This window comes from Gossypium hirsutum, chromosome D05 (assembly GCF_007990345.1).
Source record: "Gossypium hirsutum isolate 1008001.06 chromosome D05, Gossypium_hirsutum_v2.1, whole genome shotgun sequence".
Lineage (NCBI taxonomy): Eukaryota > Viridiplantae > Streptophyta > Magnoliopsida > Malvales > Malvaceae > Gossypium > Gossypium hirsutum.
The window spans coordinates 25292989-25316805 of NC_053441.1; the positions used below are offsets into that span (position 1 = coordinate 25292989).

General features: G+C 33.2%; 3 protein-coding genes across 4 annotated transcripts; all 3 read right to left on the bottom strand.

Moving 5' to 3' along the window:
- Positions 1–5912: 5912 nt before the first annotated feature.
- Positions 5913–9884, bottom strand: LOC107904953 (probable DNA-3-methyladenine glycosylase 2). The gene is made up of 2 exons (XM_016831498.2): positions 8308–9884; positions 5913–6183 (listed from the first exon to the last, which is right to left on the bottom strand). The coding sequence occupies exons 1-2, from the start codon at positions 9474–9476 to the stop codon at positions 6162–6164; spliced, it is 1191 nt and encodes a 396-aa protein (XP_016686987.1). The 5' UTR covers positions 9477–9884; the 3' UTR covers positions 5913–6161.
- Positions 9885–14857: 4973 nt separating this feature from the next.
- On the bottom strand, positions 14858–18589 carry LOC107904952 (7-methyl-GTP pyrophosphatase). 2 transcript variants are annotated; one of them, XM_016831496.2, is made up of 9 exons: positions 18439–18589; positions 18198–18269; positions 18039–18113; positions 17734–17817; positions 16567–16636; positions 16402–16493; positions 15665–15706; positions 15499–15579; positions 14858–15207 (listed from the first exon to the last, which is right to left on the bottom strand). In XM_016831496.2, exons 1-9 carry the CDS (start codon positions 18463–18465, stop codon positions 15136–15138), a joined length of 615 nt encoding a protein of 204 aa, XP_016686985.1. In that variant the 5' UTR covers positions 18466–18589; the 3' UTR covers positions 14858–15135. The 2 variants fall into 2 exon arrangements, with proteins under 2 accessions (XP_016686985.1, XP_016686986.1); XM_016831497.2 differs by lacking the exon at positions 17734–17817.
- An 832-nt stretch (positions 18590–19421) lies between these two features.
- LOC107903123 (protein RADIALIS-like 3) lies at positions 19422–20217 on the bottom strand. The gene is made up of 2 exons (XM_016829171.2): positions 19861–20217; positions 19422–19676 (listed from the first exon to the last, which is right to left on the bottom strand). The coding sequence occupies exons 1-2, from the start codon at positions 20121–20123 to the stop codon at positions 19655–19657; spliced, it is 285 nt and encodes a 94-aa protein (XP_016684660.1). The 5' UTR covers positions 20124–20217; the 3' UTR covers positions 19422–19654.
- Between the last annotated feature and the right edge of the window lie 3600 nt (positions 20218–23817).

A 23817-nucleotide genomic window follows, 5' to 3' on the forward strand; every position in this document is an offset into this window, starting at 1 on the left:
AATATGGCTTGTGATATTTTGTTGCATTTGAGGTAATGTTCTTAATAACATTAAGAAAATGATAGTAATTATCCCCTTTCTTTTTAATGCATATTTAAATGGAAATGGTTTTTTGTGATCAAGATGAAAAGAATAGAGCACATATTTCGAAGTGGCTAAGGTTATCCATTAGAATGTATTGAAGTTTTAAAGGAAAGGATTAAACAAATTATACCAAATGATATAACCCCTAAATGATATAATCCAGTTTGAAATGTATGTAACATACTCTGTCAAAAGTTCTAAGAGCAAGATTGTGAGGTTCAATGAGCCTAAGTGGACAATACCTCTGTCAAAAGTTCTAAGAGCAAGTTTGCAGCCTCTTTCTTCTACAGAAGGAGGAGTGCAGTTAAAATTGTGAATGAGAGGTTTATATTTGATCGATTTCTGTCTTTTTCTTCTATAATTTTCTGGCCTTATGATGCGGGGAACCTTATTGAACCCCATATTCTTTTAGGGAAATATAGTCATTTTTCTCATGTTGTACTAGCTGAACTGTATTGTTCTTTTATATATGTGCTGCTATAATTTTACCGGGTTGTTATACATTATCTTAACTCACACAACTTGTACCTAATGCAAATGTCTATATATACATGACAAACACATTCTAAACATGAAAATATGAGTTGCATTTTACTAATATCTCTTGCGACTGGTGCCTGATGTGATGTCCATATATCCAAACATGAAAATGTTGGTTCCAATTTACATATCATGAAGATGGTAGTTATATAATTTTACATTCATGTGTTTTTGTGTGATTGCAGATCAATGATGGTTTTGCTGAGGGGAAAGACCTGGTTGTGTCTGTTATGTCTGCAATGGGGGAAGAGCAGATCTGTGCTCTCAAAGACATTGGTCCTAAGTAGTTTCAAATTCATTTATTGCAAATCTTAGATGGAACCATAAAAGACTTTGGCAATACTAAATGCGGTTTTGATGTTTTGTTTTGGGTTTGGATAGAAAAAGGAGAACAACAATATAACTAGTTTCTTGTTGTGCTATGGATTACTATTTTGCTTCTCTTTTTCAATAATTTTTATTATCTCGTCTTTATTTTTTGTGTTGGTAACATTTAAATTCTAGCTTTTAATTGCATATTACAGTTGCATTAATTACCCAATATATATTAATGTAGCAATTTAAGTTTGACATATCATTTAGTACGAGTTAATACAATATACTAGTTTTTTTTAAAAATGAAGTTTTCTAATAATTACAGTATTTTTTATTTTAATTTAAATCCCATGTTAAATATATGTATCACAAGAATCAGATTGGATAAAAGTAGAATCAAATTAATATAAAATTTAAATACAAATAAATGTTTTAATAATGAAGAAGTAAAATCAAATAGGTATAATCTACAAATAGATGAATATTTGGAATTTAATTAGATAAAACTTTTATTAATAAAAAATTTATTTATAAATAAATCATTGCAATATGTGTAAAAATAATTTAAAATATAAAAATTTATTAATATGTATATAAATTTATTAATATATGTAAAAACAACTTTTCCGGAAAATATTTTCAAGAAATCTGTCAAACAGCAGAAAATATTTTACACAGATTCAATCAAACACCAAAAAATATTTTCCAGTAAATCATTTTACAGAAAAGTAAAACATTTTCCAGAAACCATTTTACGGAAAACATTTTACTGCCAATCAAACAGATAATTGAATTTTATGTTTGGAAATTTAGAATTTCAATATTGAAAAGAAAAATTCTACAATGTGACAAACAAGTAGAGGTGATCATGGACCGGGTCGGGTTCGGGCTGGGCCCAAGTAAAATTTTAGTCCCATTTTCTAGGCCCGACCCCGCCCGAAATATGGGCCTAAAAATTTGTCCAAGCCCGGCCCGAGAGAAAATTGCTAAGCCCGAGCCCGGCCCGGCCCATATTAAATATATATATTTGATTAGAAATAATATATATTTAATATAAAATTCGAGCCGAGCTGGGTCGGGCCAAAAAAGTTTTACCCAAGGCTCGGCCCGTTTTCTAAAGCGGCCTCATTTTTTTGCCCAAACCTATATTTCAAGCCTATATTTTTACCCGAACCCTCCCATTTTTCAGGTGAGCCGTCGGGCCGAGCCAAGTAGCCCAACCCATGATCACCTCTACAAACAAGTATAATTTTACAAATTTTTAATGAATTATTTTAGTTTTTAGTGTTTTTTCACTTTAGTCCTTAATTTTTTTACCCCAATCAATACTTCAAAAAAAAATCTTTTAAATGACTAAAATGAAAACGACCTAAAAGCTGGATGACCAAAATGAAAATATGAACATGATGTGGTGCGTACAAGTTAACTATTATTAGAGATTTAACGGTTGGGTGATTAAAATGAAAATGTACTAAAAGTTGAATGATGAAATTGTAAAGATTTCCTTTTAAGTGACAAAAATAAAAATACCCTAAAAATTGGATCACCAACTAAATAGTTTACCCTTAAATCAATTCTAAAGCATTTGAAAGCTAGATGATTGACACGCATTCCATAATTAATTTTAGCTAGTGATGTGACATGCTATTCTCCCTATTACTTTTTTCAAAGATCAATATTGATATTGATTTTTTTTACTTTTATATATTCAATTATATAATCACCGGATTTAATGTATTAACAATAAATAATATTAATTATTAATAATAGGTACGATTTTAAATTAATTATCACTTAACGAGTATTATAATTATATACTGTTTAAATTTAAGATTTATCATTATAAGTAACATTTAATATTTAACACTTTTAGTTAAGTAGCATATGAAGAAAATTATTGAGAAGAGAACAGAGTATTAAAGTAGTAGGAATTCAAAGAAGAAATATCGAGTCATGTTCAAATAACAATGATACTTAAAAAGATAAATGGCCATTTTAATCGACGATGATGTAATATTATAATATTTATGTATAACTCGCTTATTTAGTTAAATTTATATATAATATGAAGTTTATTTCAAATTCATCATTTTCCGCTTTCCCCTATCATTTTGTTGTTTGATAAGAATGTTTCATGTTATAATTGTATGCTTAGGGGCGAAATCAGAAAAATTTTTTAGGGGACTAAAATTAAATTGTAACTTTTACAATAGTAAAAATGTAATTTTATCATTTTAATAGCTTATATCTTTATAATTTTTAAAGGATTAAATCAAATTTTTATCATTTTTAGAGAGCCAAAATGTAATTTTGCTTTTACTAATTTTAAATTTTAAAAAATTTAAAGGGCCTAAATGAAAATTTTTTATTTTAGGGGGGTTGGGACACTTGCCAACCCCCCAATTACGTCCCTGTGTATGCTATTATTAATTTTAATTTTATTTTATGCTATTTTAATCACTATTATTATACTTATAGTTTTATAAAAATATATATTTTACAATAATAAATTTTTTGTTGATGCAATAGAAATTATACACACTTTTAACATCAACATAAAATTCATAAGAGTAAATAGAATTATTGAAAGAGCAATTAAGTGTGTTATGTATATAAGCACTTTTAACAAATTTTAAAATATTAATTTGTTTTACTTTCAAAAATATTATTATTTATTTAATAAACTATTTTTATGAATTTGACATCATCATAAAATGCAAATTAGTTTAAAATTTTAAATATTTTTACTTTGATATTAAAATCAAAGGCTTTCATGAGTAAAAATTACAGGTCATAAGCTTATTTAACTAAAAAAACATAAGCATAAAATGTAAATTAGTTTGAAGTTTTAAAATATTTTTACTTCAATATTAAAATCAAATGCTTTCATGATTAAAAATTATAAGTTGCGGGCTTATTTAACTATAAAAATAGCATAAGGACTAGTTTAAACAAAGTATATTAGTTTAAGGCCTTTCTTAGTATATTAGCCTAATAGTCTAGATATATACAAACAATGTGGATAAAACAAATTGTGTAATAAAATCAAAATGTACAAAAACGTCAAATTAAAGATTTGGTTAAAATAGTAAATAAAAGATTTTTATAAATGTTGGTGTCATGGATTTAAACTTTCACATTTGCATTTTTTTTTTGGTTTCTTTTATAAAGAAAAACAAGAAAAAAATAAAAGTATCCTCATAACAATATAACTTATTTAAAATATGTAAAATTATTTCAGTAATTTATTTAACTGAGTTGGTGTCAAATTGACTTGTAATATTATTTCAATCACACTTAACTAATAGTTTAGATAATGCAGTGCCTCTTATGAAAATTTTACTAAAATTTATAACATATATAATATAATATAAACATATGACATTAAAAAATATTCATATTATAATATCTATTTTAATTATATAAAGGGTTATAGTAGAAAATTGCCACTTTACTATAAATGGATATTAAAGTTTTTTCACTATATTTTATTTTGATTGATGTTAACCATTATACTTTAAGAATATGGATAAATTGCTCAGCGGCAGCTTCTGGACTGGCTATCGCCTGCTTTTTTCTTCTCTCATCGACCCTTTCTTTCTTTCTTTTTCTCATTCACTACACACGTCTTCTCTCTTTTTCAGTTTGCAGATCTATTTTATGGGTATCTTTGTTGTCTTCACAAGTTGTGATAAACAGATGGCGATGCTTGTCGTTCGCTAGAACTCCACCCGTCACCCGTAGTTTTTCTTAGAAAGTGGGTGGCTCTTCATCAACTTCTTAATTTGTTTATGTTTCGAGAGTATTTCTGAATAATAAATTATTTCACATGTCGATTTGGACTCGTGTTGTTTTAATTTTATATGTTTTTTGTTTGTTTTTCTTTTGTTTAATAAGTCTTTAGTTTTAGAAGTTTTTGTTTGCTACTGTAGCACGTTTTTAGTCTTGTTTATGCATGTAATCTTAATTTTACAAGTGATTTTAGGGATGATTTTGTTGTCGTCCTCTCTAGTTTGGTGAATGCTCGATTCTTTTGTCGATTTTTGCTCGCCGCTTTGGACCATCTGGGGCTGATTTCTTTAACATATTAAATGCTTGAATTACTCCAGATATGTCGTGCTTGAGTTGTGACAAAGCCAATTGTCAACGTGTCATAATATTTTATTGATGCTAAGGCTAAAACCTTTGTTGTGTTGATGAAGTTTGTCATTCACCATCTATGACGAGTGTTTGTTATTATTTTCTCATCTATGACGAGTCTTTATTATTATTTTCTCCCTAAATTGTATGGTTCTATTCATTGAATAAATTAATAAATTTAGCTTTGAAAAAAAAATATGAATAAGTTTACCGCTCAACTTTTATGTGTTTGAAATTAATTAAATTTTAATTAATTTTGCCGCTAAATAAAATTTTACCATTAGATTTTGATTCTAATGATTTGAAAACCAAATTTAATGGGAGGATAATTTCAAATATTTGTATTTTAACAGTGAATATTAAGTTACTTTATAACATTATTAAAAATTAAAAATTAACTTCGGATTTTTGTTTAATAAGAGGAAGATTTTAAATATTTAAAAAATATAAAACATACTTTATTTTTCATAAATAATAGTTTTTATTAATATTTTTACTAAAGTTAACTTAATTAAAATTAAAATTACATAGTAAAATTTAATAAAAAATCAAGTGGCAAAATTTAATATAAAATTGAAGTGGAATGATAAAATTACCATTAATTTGGCAAGTAAAACATAATGGAAAATTTCAATTTCTGGCAAATTTATACATTAACCCATTATATAAATATTTAAATTTTTATTTAAGCAATTTAACTGATCAAGTAACATTAAACACGGATGTTTAAAACCGGGGAGAAAAAAAAAAGTGGTGTTAACAGTGGGATATGGCCATTTTTTACCGTGAGCAGCAGTTGCGAAGATGCACAAATATGCGGCGAGAAATTAGAGTTCAAAGAAACACATGCTTATTCAACTGAACTAAAACTGGTATCCTTTTACAAAGACCGAACAACTGGGCAGAGTTTTTATTCAAATCTCGAGTCAGATTTACAGAGACCCAAAGTTCGAAAGACATCACTCTTATAAGGCCTATAAGCTTTAAGGGCTTTCACAACACTACTTTCGCATTTGAAGTGCCTGTCATTCAAGTTGATCAATGGATTGTGACAAATCACATACATTTTGTTCCAGTGATAATCATTGCCCCCAAGTACAGGCCCTGGTAACATAACACAGAAAAATCATTACAAATGCATTAAAACTGAAAAAGTTAAAATTTCAACTATGGAAAAGGTATATCATCCACGGAACATGAGCATGCATTTTTGAAGAGCTAACTGTAAGAAAACACAAGATCATGGATGTATATACCCCTCATGGTTATTTTTTGTAATTCACCCTTCAAAATTATAGCATAATTGACACCAATCGACTAATTTAAAAGTAAGGTGGGGAGTATGAATATGGTATAGGTACAGTACCCACATATGCAGGCAACTTGGCATCTTTAGGCAGCAAAGTTTAGAGTATGGTAGGAGTATCAACAAGATAGCAAATAAACTATCTTTATCAATACCTTTAATCAATTAGGACTATGCAGAAAATTACATCTTTAACTAGGATTCCACATGGAAATTTAACTGAACTTCTTTAACACAGATAACAACTCGACAAGTATAGAAAGTTTTAAGGCATTTTGAAACCAGTACACAATTAAAGAAACAAATTTTAGAAAAGACTAATCCTCTCATTCAGGCTTTTTACCTTAACTAGCTGTGAAAGAGATGCAGCTCAGAACAAAACAAGAATATAACTGAAGGGGAGGTGCTAAACTGTAAGCTAGCAATTAGGAGTAGGATTCTACCAGCATAAGAGAGCTACAGCAATGACCGATATGGAACTTGAATCTAGGGTAAAGGTTCTACTACAATTCCCAGTTTCATGCACATAAAACATACAAAGCTGAATGGCATATCATGATTGACACCCTCCAATGGTCATTCATGTACCTCAACTTATACACAATAGACCAATCATATGGACTCAAGCCTAGAAATGATGTATGGTATCCAGGTTAACTAATCCTTGTAAAGTTGTAATGTGAATTTCACCAATGAATTAATCATGTACATAAAGATACATTTATAATCTATATCTATAATATAAATAAAAGACCAAGTTTGGAAAAAAATTATGAACTAACAAAAATACCCTTTATTATTTATTTATTTATATTACTATATTGACATTAGAATAACATTTTAATTTTATTATTAAGTTTTGAAGATTAGAAAAATATTCTATTAAAGCTAAATTTAAGCTCTGTATCCATGTTAAATTACACTTCGGCTATGATTTAAAAATATTCAATTTTAAGTTACATAACACTAAATATGCAATTAACACTTAGGTATTTCCATTCAGTTAGACTTAGTAGCTAAAAAATCACAAAAAAAAAAAGAAGAGAAATCGAATTTCCTTACTATTTCCAGAGGTTAATTATGGTTTCAAGGTTTTTATTGTTGTAATTTTTTAATATTAAAATAGTTAATATATTTTAATTTATATTAAATTTTTTGAATAATATTACTTTATATTAATCACATTAAATACAAATACATTAATTAATGAATTAAGAAAATAAACACATAAACGAATGTGATATTAGGAACTAGTAATCATAAAAGACCAAATTCAGCTATGTATGTTCCTCTTTTGGGCACACTAATATCTACCAAAACTTCTGTTTAACTCTTATTTGAATTAAAGGTCAAATTCTTTCGAAGCAGAGGCTAAATCCATCAGACAGTGCAAAAATCTACTTATTGTCATTTTTCAAATGCAAAAACATGACCAAATTACCTTCAATGTATTTTCCTGCCAACACAAACATATAACTACACATGCACTCCCTAGTATTATCTACATATTATATTTGATGCTTTTCAAGCACCAATCCTTCAAAGGAAAGAAGTCAACTAGATATCCATGGGATGTCCATTTATATATATGTATAAGAATGAGAATCCAAAAATAAGCTTTGCTCGCTTAACGTTCTACTCAATGTTGCAAGGCAGGTATTGTATTGAAGCATGTAAAAATTTAGTCCCTTAACAGGAGCTTCATATTCTATGACCTCCATAAATCTGTAAGAGCTAAAAGAAGCAAAGTAACAAATTCGAGCCTAATAAATAGCACTTTAAATAAATATAAGGTATGGCTTATATTTACTATTAGTCCAATTTCAAAGCTAGTTTTTCAAATGCAACTAATACTGATAAGAGTCTGACCATTATATGCAAATGCAACAAAAGGAACATTTTTTCCAAGAAAGAGATCATACCCAAGGTCCAGAATGCTATTAATGGAATCGAGAAGCTGGGGCTGCTGCTGATGTTGATGCTCCTCTTGCGGCAGTGGCTGAAGACTAGCACCAGCAGCAACAGCGGCTGCACTAGAAGGTGCTCCTTTGGCCTCCACAAACCGCCAGAGATACCACGAAGCAACTGACCTATAAGGCCTCCATTTCTCACACAATTGATCCATCTGCGAAGGCCTCGGCAACTCCTCCAAACTGTAGAGTAACTGAACCCCTTTCCGAATCCCGAGATCATTAATCGGTAAAACATCGGGTCTATGAAGCGAGAAGATCATAAACATATGAACGGACCAAGAACCGATCCCATTGACCATAGTAAGCATGGTAAAAAGTGACTTATCATCCATATTTACAATTGCGGAGTCTGATAATATCCCTGTCTGGTATTTCCTCGCGAGATCGTGAAGGTAACTCGCTTTTCGTCCTGAGACACCAATTTGCCGTAGCTGTTGAGGGGTTAAGGAAAGAACAGTCTCGGGAACGACACCGTTTTCGCCGCCGCAGAGAGCGATGAAGCGAGTGTAGATGGAAGTTCCAGCTTTGAAAGCGAGCTGTTGGTAGAGAATGCTTCGGGTGAGAGCGAGGAAAGGGGTCTGGAAAGTGTCGAAGGTTGGAGGCGGATGGAGATCGATCAACGAAGCAAGGAGGGGATCGGCGTAACGGAGGTGTCGAACGGCGGTTTCAACCTCGCCTTCACAAGAGAGGGAACGAGCAAAGAATTGGGGAGCCACCACTAGGGCTCGATGCTGACTGAGTTTTGCTTTGGGAGCTCTGGGGACGGTTTTAAGCGGCACCGCTACGGATGTTGATGTTGTGGAAGTCGTCGCTTGTTGGGAGGCATTCGGTTCGGAATTCGAGTCAGGGGAGAGTTTCCGGATTTTTCTAGGGCGAGAAGGGATTTTAGAAGGAGGAGAGGATGTAAGGGGAGAACCATCGGTGAGTTCCGTTGAAGCAGAGACAACGAGGGCGGTAGTAACGGTGGGAGCAGCGGCGGCGAAGGCATCATTCGAGTTTTCAGTTTTAGTTTGAGTTTGGGCTTGCCTTTGGGTTTGGCATTGGGTCGCGTCGGAAGAGTCGTTTGAAGGCTGAGATTGAGCCTGTGGTTGAGGCTGTCCCGAGGCTTGTTCGCCCATGTGGTCGATAAAAATCTGGATTATAATAAAAAGTCGACGGTTGATCACGGTGATGACGGCGTCGTCGGGGTTCACTGGAGGTGGGATTGAAGGAAGACACGAGCGAGTAGAGTGACTGCCTTTTATTGTTTTGGTTCTAATTTACAATCTAAATTCTAAAATCTAAAGTGTTTTAATTTCGCTTCTTAGAGAGGACGAGTTTCTTTCATCCGCTTAATCGATTATTCCACGCTCGGTTACGGAGCGTGCTTTAGCAGGCCCCCACACAAGGGTCTATCGAACCCTACTTCAAAAACAGCCCACAAGGTTCATTAAAAACGGCTTCCGCCCATTCGGATAATAAGCTATTAAGTGTTGAGTCACAGACCTCCTACAGGTGTGACTGAAAGCTATTGGTCGAATCTTCACAGATTGTACTGATGTGTGATTCGGTGAGATCCATATGCAAAAAAATATATCCTTGATCATGCAAAGAGACGTTCATTTTGAGCAATATGATTTTAAAGAGCAATTCATGGCGATTGATTTTACGAGACAAAATTGATACGAGTCACAAAAGTCTAAATTCTTGAAGGCGAGGCCCAATAAGCAAATTTCCAGCCCAATCAAGAAATCCATCCATACTTAGTTGAAAATCAGGCCAAATTGTCAAAGTGGCCCAAGTTGTAAAGTTTTATTTTTATTTATTTATTTATTTACTTAGTTTAAATTTTTATGTCAATATTCAGTCCAAGAGTCCTAGATAAAATGACCTTTGACCGAATTTCCATATTAAAATAATTAGGAGTTTTTTTTTATTTTAGTTTTCTAATTAGATTAGGACTAGTTATAAGGCCTATTTAAAGGCATGGCTGTCCACCTTGTTAAACATTTATCATTATTATTAAAATTTCAGATTTGTTGAGAGCAGAATTTTCTTTGAGTTTTCTCCAAGATTTTTCTCTTGAGTTTTCTTTAGAAGTTGTTTTAACAATCTTGTGATTGTGGGAGCCAGCTTCAACCTTCTTCTTGCCATTGATATTCTTTGGAGGGGAGATTAGAGCCGTTTGAAGGGAGTTGTGAGATCTTTCGAGATTTCAAGGCTTCTTAGGACTTATCTTTTAATTTCTTACTGTCAATTCTTTCTTTATTTCTACTTGTGCTGAATCATTATCTAATCTATTTTCTGTTCTTATTGTGTTTTCAGCCTTTTTCTATCTTAAGGAATCAGCCCAAAAATCCCCAATTTCTAGGGTTTTTCCATACTCTTTTTGGGTGAAATTAGATTGTCGAAATTTGGGGAAAACTATCTTGGTGTTCAATTGGGCAGAATCACAATCTCCTTGAGGGTTTCAAGAACCCTAACACTTATTTCTATTCTCAATTTGATTCTTTGCTGATTTGGGGATTTTATTTCAAATCTGAAAATTCAAAAATCTAATCTTTTAATTTTCTGTTTCGTTTCAGATCTAATTTTTAGGGTTTTCGTAGGAGTTTCTCGTGACTTGGCAACTCGATCTTGGTCCGCGCGCAACCCCGTATCATTTGGTATCAGATTTTGGGCGTTTTGGGTGTTCTTGGTTGATTTCTAAACTGATCTCTATTTTTTAAAGCATAAACGGCAGTTTTACCCAGAAAAATTGTTTAAAAAAAATTCATTTGAGTGGGTAAACATTGTCCGATTGATCTGAAATTTTACATACATATTTTTGGCACTGTGATTGAATATAAAAAAATTATTCCCGCAAAAAAATCAGTCAAAAAAGTCAAAAAAATCAAAAAATACGAAATTCAATAAAAATTTAAAAAAAGATTTAGCGGGTTGAATTTGGTGCCCAAAATTTCCAGATCAAAAATTCAATATATAAGGACACTCCAGATTTAATTTCGTGATTTTTGGAGATCGGGAACACCTCGAACGAAGTTGTCAAGTTACTCCGCAGTTTTTCGGGTTTTCTGTTTTCAGCAATTTTTATTGATTCTTAGCTGTAGGTTTTCATTTGTTTCCCTTTATTCTTCCTTTACGTTATCTAACACCTTCTTGTTTCTTGTGTTAGTAGGATTTAAACGTGTGCACAACTTCTTCCTCGGTGCAACACGAATCAATTGGTGTCTCGTCAGTTTTTAGCATCCTAGTGCAAATTAGGATTCTTTGGTAGTTTGGTTCACACTCTCTAATTGGTTGATATAAACTCTGATAAAGAACTCACAAGATTGAATTCGACCTCATTGAGAATTTGATTTTTTCTTTTTGAGTGATTAACAGTGAGGTTTGATAACTTTTATTTTTGAGTGTTGAGTGTTTTGCAGGTTTTAAAAAAAATGTCTACAGGTGATAATACTAGTGACATATTTAAAAAATTCCAACAACAGTTGGACGAACAGGCTGCTGCACTTCGAGCGTTGACTGCTACTATCAATGAGGTGCGGTTGAATCAAGAGCCTCAATATCGAGATCAAATTAAAGACGATGTGGATAACCAGCCTCCTGCTCATAGGCGCGCTCCTCGGCGTGTCCCTAGAACTGATTATGATTTTCATGATCGTGGACAACCCTCTTTGGCAAAACCAAAGAGCGAGCAGCAACGAGAACATCTCTTTCATACTCGCTGCCATGTACAAGGTAAGCTTTGTAGAGTTATTATTGATGGTGAAAGTTGCTCGAACGTAGCCAGCACGACGATGGTGGAAAAGCTTTGCTTAACCACTACCAAGCTTCCACGACCTTATCAACTACAAGGGCTTAGCAACGAAAGCCAATTTAAGGTCACTCAACAAGTGCGCATCGCCTTTTCTATCGGTAAATATCAAGACGAAGTCGTGTGCGACGTAGTACCTATTCAAGCCTGCCATTTATTGCTAGGAGAACCATGGCAACTGGATCGAAAAGTCACTCACGATGGTCGTACCAATAGGTATTCTTTCAAGCATCAAGGAAAGAAACTTACCTTAGTGCCGCTCAATCCGGAACAAGTCCATGAGGACCAAATCAAACTGAGAAATTCTGTTAAAACAAGTGAGGAAAAAGAAAAAGAGAATGAAAAAGAGCAAAAAGAGATTGAGAGTGAAAAGGAATGTGAAACAGAAAAGAAATTTGAAAAAGAAGTTGAAGAAAGAAGAGAAAATGAGTTAGAAAAAGAAACAAAAGAAAAAGACGAGGAAAGGCTAGTGAGGAATGTTTCCACTAACCAAGATATGAATTTTTCTTGTGTTGCTACTTTTCAGGTTCCTGAAAGATCGAAAGATAACTTTCAACTTCAATACCTCTCAAATGAAAGACGCTTTCATACGATCAACTTAGGCAAAGATGAAATCACACTACATGATCCCGAAGGTAAGCGAGGTAAGGAAATTTTAGAAACCGAGTCCATTGCAGATTTGAAAATTATTGATAAAACTTTTGGTGACTTAGTTCTTAAAAGATCCCCTCATTTTGATCCGATTAATTGTTACTCTTCGATTGTGGTTGATAAAGTCATTACGAAAAGAAGCGTGATTTGTTATTCTCTTGATTTACCTTGTGTAAAATCCTCGAATTTGTCCAAATCTGTTTTGGAGAATAAGGTAACGAAATTTTCCAAATTTGTTTTCAATTTATATTCGTGCCTTAAACAATTTATGTGGTTGTACATGAAGTTTGAGTTCCATTTGACAAAGGTTAACTCAACAACGGAGATTCAACTACACTATGCCCCCGATGAGCGAAGGTTTGTTTTAAATGAAAAAGGTAAAATCGACCCTTATTCTTCTGCTTATCGAGGTAAGATGCTTGAAACCTTTGAAACACTTTTGTACTCCTCGGATAGTGATAAAGATCGTGTTGATGAACACTTAGATCGAAACGTGCTTGACTGTCATATTTTATTTATTGATGATCTATCTGTTTTGATGGTTGATAAAAAGATTCTTGTGTTTGATAATGCATGTGTGAGTGAATCTATAGACCGTCGATTAATGCATGGTATGATTATGCAACTCTGTGAACCATGTGAATCTTTTCAAATACCTACTTGTGACGATTATGTTTACCATTTGATTTATTACTCGCAATTTATTCATGGTTTGTGGGAACAATGTGAGACGACTGAATGCCTTAAAACATGTCCATCTTTGTTTCAAATATTTGACGAGGCAGTGGTGAGTAAATTAGATTGTTTGCATGGTAATCTGAATCTGTCCATTCACATGCGTTATACCTGTTCTGTTATGCTTATGATTGGACTACAAGCTTGTTTCCGTTGCTATTTACTATCTCATGGCTATTCTTTTCAGTGGACTCAATTGCCATTAGTCCCGTTCGATAGAGGAAAGTCGAGTTCATTTGATTTTTTAGATTCGAGGACGAATCTTTTTGAGGAAGGGGGGAATGATACGAGTCACAAAAGTCCAAATTCTTGAAGGCGAGGCCCAATAAGCAAATTCCCAGCCCAATCAAGAAATCCATCCATACTTAGTTGAAAATCAGGCCAAATTGTCAAAGTGGCCCAAGTTGTAAAGTTTTATTTTTATTTATTTATTTATTTATTTACTTAGTTTAAATTTTTATGTCAATATTCAGTCCAAGAGTCCTAGATAAAATGACCTTTGACCGAATTTCCATATTAAAATAATTAGGAGTTTTTTTTTATTTTAGTTTTCTAATTAGATTAGGACTAGTTATAAGGCCTATTTAAAGGCATGGCTGTCCACCTTGTTAAACACTTATCATTATTATTAAAATTTCAGATTTGTTGAGAGCAGAATTTTCTTTGAGTTTTCTCCAAGATTTTTCTCTTGAGTTTTCTTTAGAAGTTGTTTTAACAATCTTGTGATTGTGGGAGCCAGCTTCAACCTTCTTCTTGCCATTGATATTCTTTGGAGGGGAGATTAAAGCCGTTTGAAGGGAGTTGTGAGATCTTTCGAGATTTCAAGGCTTCTTAGGACTTATCTTTTAATTTCTTACTGTCAATTCTTTCTTTATTTCTACTTGTGCTGAATCATTATCTAATCTATTTTCTGTTCTTATTGTGTTTTCAGCCTTTTTCTATCTTAAGGAATCAGCCCAAAAATCCCCAATTTCTAGGGTTTTTCCATACTCTTTTTGGGTGAAATTAGATTGTCGAAATTTGGGGAAAACTATCTTGGTGTTCAATTGGGCAGAATCACAATCTCCTTGAGGGTTTCAAGAACCCTAACACTTATTTCTATTCTCAATTTGATTCTTTGCTGATTTGGGGATTTTATTTCAGATCTGAAAATTCAAAAATCTAATCTTTTAATTTTCTGTTTCGTTTCAGATCTAATTGTTTAGGGTTTTCGTAGGAGTTTCTCGTGACTTAGCAACTCGATCTTGGTCCGCGCGCAACCCCGTATCAAAAATCCTCTAGACTCGTAATAGAGCTCAATTGAAGACAAAACTTAAATTATTCCAACATACTCCATTAAATTCATTTAATAAAATATAAGTTCAATTAGACTTATAAGCTATTCGAGCCGAGTGGTGTTCAGTTATATGAACATTACAATCAGAGAGTTCAGATGGCATTAACAATGAGAATGCCTTTTCAAATGTAACTTTTAGATTCAAAAGTAGTTGATTTATCCGACGTTTAGAACTTAAAGTAAGATTTCTAATATGGACTAACAACCGAGCCAAATGAATGCAAATGAACTCCGATAATGGAATTGAATAATGCGGAACCTAGAGGGCTTCTTTTATTAGTTTCTCCGTGAGAGCTTTCGGCAATCCCATCACACTGTCCGTTGTCCCTACCTGCAACGATAGCAAACACCTTCTCTAGTGAAAATCCAGTAGCTAACCACACTAAAAGATGCTTTGGGAGTTTAGAGAACAGGTTCTGAAGGATACCAAGGCATTTTATCCAACTATTTCGAAATGGAATGATTTGCTCATAGCCTAGGATTGAGTACTAAGTTAAGCATGTCAATTTTAGCAGACAACTTGAAGCATAAATCATGAATCATGTTTACTAAGTGGCACATCCTAGTTCCTACACCGTTGTTAGTTCGTAACCACATGATTCACTGAAATTATTGCACTAACCACTTCTTTAACATATGGCATTATCAAAGGATGCTCGATAATCAGTCCTCCAGCAACATGTAATACAGCCCCTTCCTCAATCTGAACAGGAATGAAAAAGATAATCGATATTGCTTGTGAAATAAGAAAAACAAGGGAGAAGAACAAAGAAGAAGAAACCACCTACCAGTTTCTCGATGATCTCATCTGGTATTTTGTGAAAATATATCTGCATGGATTACAAATTAAATTATATAAAAAATGTTTAGCACATTATGGACATGCTTTAGTAACTCTTACACTACATAGCAAGTGCCTACAATGGAATTCGCATAATTTCGATACAAATCTCTCTAATGACAATTTGATTTTTACCCCAACTTCGCTACTCTTTCATATGCAGTTGATGCTCTTTTTGTGACTACCACAGGTTGATACAAGTACATATAATTTGACTAAGAAAGCTAGAGACCCATAGCCAACACACACAAGGAATGAAAGGACCTTGGAATGGGAGTTAGTGAGAGATCTCCAAATTACTGGTATGGTTATCAAAATTGTGAGTATCGGCATATAGGTTCTACCTAGTTATTGTTCATGAGAAATGACCTGGCCTAGCCCATTCCTCAAAAGAAGTGGCGGGGTTCAAATCAAAACATTTTCAGTCTCTATATACTCGAAGCTGTGTTATTATATGTTAATTAGGGTTCTCAAAAGATATCTTTCTTCCTAAGAAACACCCCTCACTTCGTACTTGACACAGCCAGGAAAGAACATAATACACGAAAAAATTACACGACTACCACATCATTTAGTTGATATTGCTCCGATGTTCTCCGTTCATTAACATCAGCAAAGTTTGATAATTAATCGAGAAGGTGCCAAGAATTAAATACTCAAATCAAGAATGAAAGCCATTAATACCTTGACTCTGTCCCATTCTCCTTTTCTAAATCCAGTTTTAAGGTTCGTAACAATAACAGATCCCACGGTTGCCGCATGCCCACCCGAATAACCTGCATAATGGTCAATCCGTAAATTTTTGAAAGAGTAGAAGAGTAAGGATTGGATCAAAATATTAAGGCAAACCTTTTATAAATTCACGCGCTTCTTTCTCATTGGCTGGCTTTTCACGTACAACACCTTCATAGACCACCACCTTCAGATCATTTAACAATAAAAGTAAGGAATTGAGGTGGAAGATATTAAATATGTCTATGCTCACAAGCATGAAATTTCACCGATTGCCATCTATGTTTGAGGATACATTTTAAAAAACATATTTAGGAAACAAAACATCAGTAAAAGATATACCAACATAGTAGTCCTGCACAAGTTAGGGATTATCGGGTTTCTTTCACACAGAAAGCATTTCTGGTTTAAAACCAACGGTAAATCTGATTACATTTGGCCCCAGAAATATTGAAAATAATTATGGTCAAAACAATCCAAATTAATTACGAAAGCAAATTCTTAAACATTGCAGCAGTCGAGTAAGGAAGCAATTATAGGGACCTCCTGAAAGGTTGAAGGGTGGAAATGATTGACCAACATATGGTTAGAGCAAACTAACATGTCTACAGAAATAAAATAGATCTTTATCAGCAAAGAAAAGGGTTATGTTGCAATATATTACTTATGAACTGTTCTTCAAATGTTTGTCACATGCAACATCCACTGTGCTCATAATAGAACACCTAAGGAAGTCTAAAGCATATCAAAGGAATAGATTTATACTTGGTTGGAAGTAATTAGTAATGCCGGCTCTGCATCGTTTACATGATCATCAATGCGGAAAAATTTTCACCAGCTAAGCATATACCAAGAAAATACCATTCAGCAGGCAACAGCTGCAGTGGAAACAGTTAAAAAGAAAGAGCAAAGCATGTAAGTGATTCAAACACGAAAATAGAAAAGCCGCATTCTAAAAGTGAATGCTTGTCAGAAACTAGAATAATCTTTTATTTAAGGCCTACCCTTTTTATTCTTTCGTGATAAATCTACAAAGCAATAGAATTGGCTTTTAACGAACGAGAAATGTGATTCAACCTAAGCCACCCATTAGCCTTAAGTTACAATGAAAACAAGATAGTAGAACCTTAAGTAGCACTTATGCCATTGCTATTGAAACATATAATTTACTTCCTTCAGAAATATATCCTCGGAGGTTTGGACCATAGATGGCAATTGGCGAAACAATGGCCAACTACATAAAGGAGGAGATTCAGTCGGTAACTAAACAAAGTCAAGACATACTGTATCAGCAGCAATCAAAATAGTTGGTCTCTCATCCTTGTCTTGATTATTCATAGTTTGTAGCTTTGATACAATGGAATCAGCCTGAGATGTATAATTCACAGTCAAATCAATATAAACATATATACATATATATATCATTCCTTCTCCAATTTTGATGTTCTAAAACACAGAAGTAGACAATAAAGACACATTAAATATAACATTGAATTTAGAATTTAGACTATGATACACTCCCTTTTCTGTAAATGAAAACAATCATTCAAAAAAAAAAAAGCATTCCTCCATTAAATAAAAAACAGAACCTTCGCTTCAGCAAGAGCCATGACTAACTCTTCAGGCTTCTCCTTTCTGATACCTTTCTCATCAATATCTGCACTCTATAAAAACAACCCAACTGAAACCCTTTTTTATTATTATTTAAAGTTGAAATAAATTAGTAACAATAAAATTTCCAAAATTACCATGAGACTGAATTCATATCCCATTTCAGCTAATATATTACGGCGAGCTATGGAAGATGAACCCAATATTATCTGCATAACAAAACAACCATCAATTAGTTTAAAATTTTCAACAAAGTTCCAATTTTTTTGGGAAAAGCGAACGTACTTTTACAAGATTTTTCGGACAAGAATATCAAATTTAAGAAAAAAAGAAAAGAAAAGGAAGATATTTTAGGGTAAGCGACGGATTTTTATGTACCTTGAAGGGACAAGTTTTGTCTTCCATTCTGACTATCAGATATTTGTCTTCGCAAAGAGTCGTGTTCCAGTTAAGGAGCCAGTGGTAAGCATCGAGAAAGAGAGAGCCAGAGAAAAGAAGTAAAGAAACGGTGTAAGGCGCGTGTTTAGTACGCGTGCTTAAATATGACCCTAGTCCCAAGCCCTAATGTTTAAGCCCACCAATAGAGTAAGTTGTTCTACATCATTATTCGTATGTTGCATTGGTTTAAATCATAACTCAGTTAACACTTATAGAAATCAAGGGAGTCCAAATGTGGTTAAGCAACTATTATTATTTCATTTAAAAATCTTAAAAATAATAAATTTGGCTTATTCGTGTGTATATTCTTTTATTTTATATTTATATTTATATTCATACTCTTAAACAAATCGAGTTAAAAGAATTGAGAATGTCCATATCTAAAATTTTATATTCAACAAATAAGATTAATAATATTATATATAAATCCCTTAATTTGTTTAAGAGATGAAATTAAAAAAACATTTTTATTATATGTTATTAAGCATTTTATCTCTATTCTTTTAATTTCTTATTAATTTACATGCCTTGCCTTTTGTTTTATGCACTTCCAAAACTGTCTGAAATTGAGGCTTTTTGTAGCTAAGTTCCAACATCATAATAATTGGCATATAACCCTTTTTCTTCATGCTATGCGATATCCCATGCTTTTGTAAAGTTAAAATACACGAATGATATATAATTTAATATTACTCCAAGAGGTAATATCTTTAATTTGTTAATTAAATCTTCCCAAAATTAATCCATCCCAAGTAAACATGATTTTGAACTTTATAACATATAGGATTGAATTTCACTCGTATATTTACCAAGTTTGGATTTGAAATAAATTTCCACATAAGTTGACCAAGATTGAATTATTATTTAATGAATACAATATAATCCGATGTAGTTCATGTCTTCTAAGTTATTGATAATGAATAAAGAACAAAGATAGGTTAACATTAATAAAAACAAGGTACCAATGCTATAATTTCATACTTGACACATGCAAGTATAGGAGCGTTGTGGCTGCTTGTTACATTCAAGCACACAAAAAACATATATATGAGCAGGAAATGTAAACGAAATTAAGAGATAATTTATATGTTTGCTGCTTTGCATTTCCTTTTATTGAAAGGTTGATATTCTACAGCTATTTCTGGTTCATACTTCACTAAAGCCTGAGATTCCTCATCCTGCAGGAAAAAAGAAAACCACAAGATCAGATATCAGTCTTTGCCAAATACTATAATATTATTACACATGCAAAAAATAGTTCGAAACTAAACCAGTTAGTTCATTCAATTAAAGAAGATATTAAAAGCAGTATGGTCCTGAAAAACGAGCAATTAAATATACAGGGTTTAGGGTGAATTAAACCTTGGTTCTTCATCGTCCATGAAATTGTTGTATCCTTGGTTCCCTCCAGCTTTCTTATAAGGGGGCAAAGGCACGTGCCCAGACTCTATCTGCTTGATGTCATCCACAAGGTTCTGGTAATGCAACTTCACTTCCTCCACGGTCTTCCCCCCGACAGCCCTGGCTAGCTTGTGCCACCGGTCTGGTGTATCCTTGTCGTAGATAGCTAAAGCGTTCTCGAACAACTTGTTTTGCTTTGGCGTCCAGTTCGAACCTGACGCCATTGCAGAACAGTGATAATTAACAATCGAAATTAAGGGTCTGAGGCCAAAAAAAAGAGAAGAAAAGAAAAAGAGGTGTAGAAGATTGAGTGATTAAAATACTGTCAAATGGTGGTGTTTATATAATAGGAGAAGAAGGAGAGAGAAAAGGAAGGGTTTAGAATGGTGGGCCGGTGATTTTTTTGTCTCTACTTTGCTGTTGCTTTCCTTGCAAAAAAACAGCGTAGCTTCGTAAAACCGACGTGGTTTCACTTTACTTTCAGAGTAAACGTGGATTCGCTCTAGAGTTAGACTTAAACCTCAAGATACTTAATTCTTGGTCGGTCAGGTCTCTAGGTGTACCGGAAAACCACTGTTTAGGATATAAGAAGGGATGCTATATGTTAAGATACGGAATCCCTGTATTTTAAGAGTGCTTTAAGGGTGGTATTATTTAAATATCTCTTTATAGTGGGATAAGAAAAAGAAATACTAATCCATCGTGCATGGAGAATTTATATTGAGAAACGAAAATTATTTTCTTAATCAATCTAACGGGTTTCAACAAAAAGAAATTATAATCGTATCACCAAAAATAAAGTTACACCCTTAAAAATCATCAATAAACTAATTGAACTATATATATACATTGGATGAATTCTCAGCCTGGAAAATATTTTAAACCTGCTTGCCACATGATCATGAACCGGATTCGAAAATGTCTCTCATGCTAAATGTGCTCAAAGAGATTATCTTTGTGGAGAAAATTTCATAGAAAGGATGCATTTTGAGGTGTTAAATGTGGGATACTTTTATTACATATATCCATATAATAAAAATAATAATAACCATACCAGGTCTGAGTAAAATAAGAATATTATGCCCAAATAATGTAACACTTTTATGTAAAACACTTTTTTTGGGTATATTTATGTACAACACTTCGAGACTTTTACACTTGAATTTTCCAAAATGAGCTTTGAATTTGGTTAAACATTCAAGTAAAAAGGGTATCCATATAAAGAAAATCTCTTTCAAGTGAAGTTATTGAAAGTACTTTCAGTAGGGGGTGATAAAGTTAAAGTAGCAAAGCAAATGTGCAGTACAGTAATGGCGATGTATATTCAGAAGTAAACTACAAAGCTTCATCAGGTGGGTCCATAGTTAAGCATTCACGGGTTCACCATTGCTGACCAGTGAAAAGCTTTGGAAGCTGATAAGTGCTGTCAAGCTGTAATAAATCTCAGTCATTTTTTTAGCCTTTTGCCCTTATATTTTGTTGTTACTCTCTTTCTCAACAACATGCCAAAGCTTTTTTAGCTGGCTTCGCTAGACCCTTTTCCGTGCAATATTTTCTTTTTGTACCTCTTCGTGTTTTGCTACTGAATGATGTCTCAGACGCTCTTTTTACCATGTAAAACTTGGGTACCCTGCTTTAACAATCGGTCAGGTCTTTGATACTTCAGTACATTCGTGTTAGCCCCTAAAGTTGTATTCGTATCTGATATATACTTGTTAATTGTGTTACTCGAACTTGGATCCAAATTAGCAGCATCACTGTAATGCTGGTTAATTGTAAGCAATCACAACGATATTTGCATGGATATAGACATTTTCTTCTGTATTCGAGTACAAATTTTAACGTGGATTCCTTCGTTAGTAGACATTTTCTTCAATTTATTCAAAAACATGTGGTGATGAGACAAGAATTATATCCTTGTTGTGATTATACCAGGCAAGCCATGGAGATTGCACTTGGTTCACAGTGCTAAATGCTGGAAACCAAACCTATTAGATTGTTTTGGATAGCTAAACTCGAAACCATCAACGTGGTCCCATGATTAAAAATCACTGCTAATCATAGATTTTGTCTCCAGTAAGTTGAGTAAATTGCAGCTGGAAGTGGGCCAACCACATGTTTCACTTTTGAATAACACGATCCCATAGTGCAAAACGAGGGCAACCGAAAGTAGCCACATGAATCATATATGTAGAATTCATCAAAATGAGGGGTATGATCTGCACCCGTTAACTGTTTATGGCTTACTGTCAAACTTGACAGGCTGCAACATATACCCACGCTTTCATTATAACCCTATACTTGCTAGTTAATTTATCGTGGTAATTAATTCCTTTGTGAACATTGAAAAAGATAATATGGGTTGGTTTTGTATAGTAAAAAGTGCCTTTTTACAACTTGGTTCGGAGCTTATTTCCAACTTTTTTGGGGAATATCTACAAAGGAGATCCATTTCAAGCACCTATCTTGTTGATGATTATATAGAATAATAATCATCAACCACGTCCATGATATATACATTAGCTTTCCATTTCAATATATTTTCCCAGCTGGTTAGCCTAGCTAGCATTCGATCTGCAAGTTGGTGGATTGGGGCTATGGAATCCTAGCTAGCATTTTTGTCCTATCAATATATGTGAAAAAGGATCCTAATTAAGCTTTTTATGGTGGTCCTTTTGCATTGATGAATCAAGGAAACCTTTCGAGCTTTTCATAGTCAAAATAAGGTCAGTGTTCTCTAAGAAAAGAACTGGTTTAAACAAGTTAAAACCGATTAACATTTGGAAACAACGTTACTGTCTTTTCAAGCCATTTCGACATCTAGTACTGATCACCATTTTCCTGCTATCATTATAGAGTTCAATGACTAATATAATTTACTCATGCTGAACCCTGATCTTAGAAACTTTGAAGATCCATTCTTATATATGTATAAAAAGCTCGTACTTGAGAGTTGAGAGGTACGTTTTGCAAGACAAAGGGGCATGAAGTCGAAGGAATCAAAACGAATAATAGGTTGTAGATTAAGATGGAAGCTATTGGGGAATATTAGAGGATAATTCAAAGGACATGTTAATCTGCTGGCTGAATAGAGAGAGATGATTTGATAGGTACAAATGGGAGACAAGTAGTATTCCAATGATAAGGATGGAATTTTCCTCACAAATTATTACAGCACTAATATTTGGACAATGCGTTATCTATTAGAACCTGCAAAAGATGAGATGTTAATTAACGTTATCTTGCTTGAGATTTTCTGCTTGTAGTGAGTCCTTTTATTATATATTCAAGTTTGAATCCATTGGGTTGTGATCTAACAAAAATGTGTGCATGAAAGGTTGTATCAATATCCATATCTCCGATCAGAGGTGCAATCAAGGGATAAGCAGTAACCTTAAAACTCTAAAAAATGGTAAATTTATCATATAGTCCCTTAGAATTTATGAAATTATAAATTAATATGATTTATTTATTTTACTCCCTAAAGTAATTACCTGTTGGTTTGGGTGAATATCAAATATCACATCTCATGTATATGAATTTCAAACAAGAATATATACTAACTGAAAAGTTGAAAAGCATCAATTCAACCTTTGTGAATTCCCCTACTTTGGGTGAGCAAAATGGTGGAGTTGGATCCTGGGGTCTGTCTTAAGATCAGGAGATATGGTGATAAGATGAGTGCCAAATTCTTCCAGGCTGTAATATGATGAGAAGAATCTTCATGAGATTCAATACACTCCATCATCAGTGATTAAACACTCAATTCCACCCTACATCCCATTTTGTCATCTCAGCATTATTCTTTCTTTATGTTGTTTTCCACTCAATTTCATCCAATTATTAAAAACAAATTGTGGTCTTCCCAGTGTGTGTAGATCAAGCCCCCTTTGTCATGAAAAAATTAATAATAATATT

Coding starts and splice junctions, on each gene's coding strand:
- LOC107904953 (XM_016831498.2), bottom strand. CDS start 9,476: ATGGGCGAACAAGCCTCGGGACAGCCTCAACCACAGGCTCAATCTCAG. Junction 6,184..8,307: donor AATAGCATTCTGGACCTTGG/GTATGATCTCTT, acceptor TTATGTTACCAG/GGCCTGTACTTGGGGGCAAT.
- LOC107904952 (XM_016831496.2), bottom strand. CDS start 18,465: ATGGAAGACAAAACTTGTCCCTTCAAG. Junction 18,270..18,438: donor ACAAAACTTGTCCCTTCAAG/GTACATAAAAAT, acceptor TTTGTTATGCAG/ATAATATTGGGTTCATCTTC. Junction 18,114..18,197: donor GATATGAATTCAGTCTCATG/GTAATTTTGGAA, acceptor TTGTTTTTATAG/AGTGCAGATATTGATGAGAA.
- LOC107903123 (XM_016829171.2), bottom strand. CDS start 20,123: ATGGCGTCAGGTTCGAACTGGACGCCAAAGCAAAACAAGTTGTTCGAG. Junction 19,677..19,860: donor ATGGACGATGAAGAACCAAG/GTTTAATTCACC, acceptor TTTTTCCTGCAG/GATGAGGAATCTCAGGCTTT.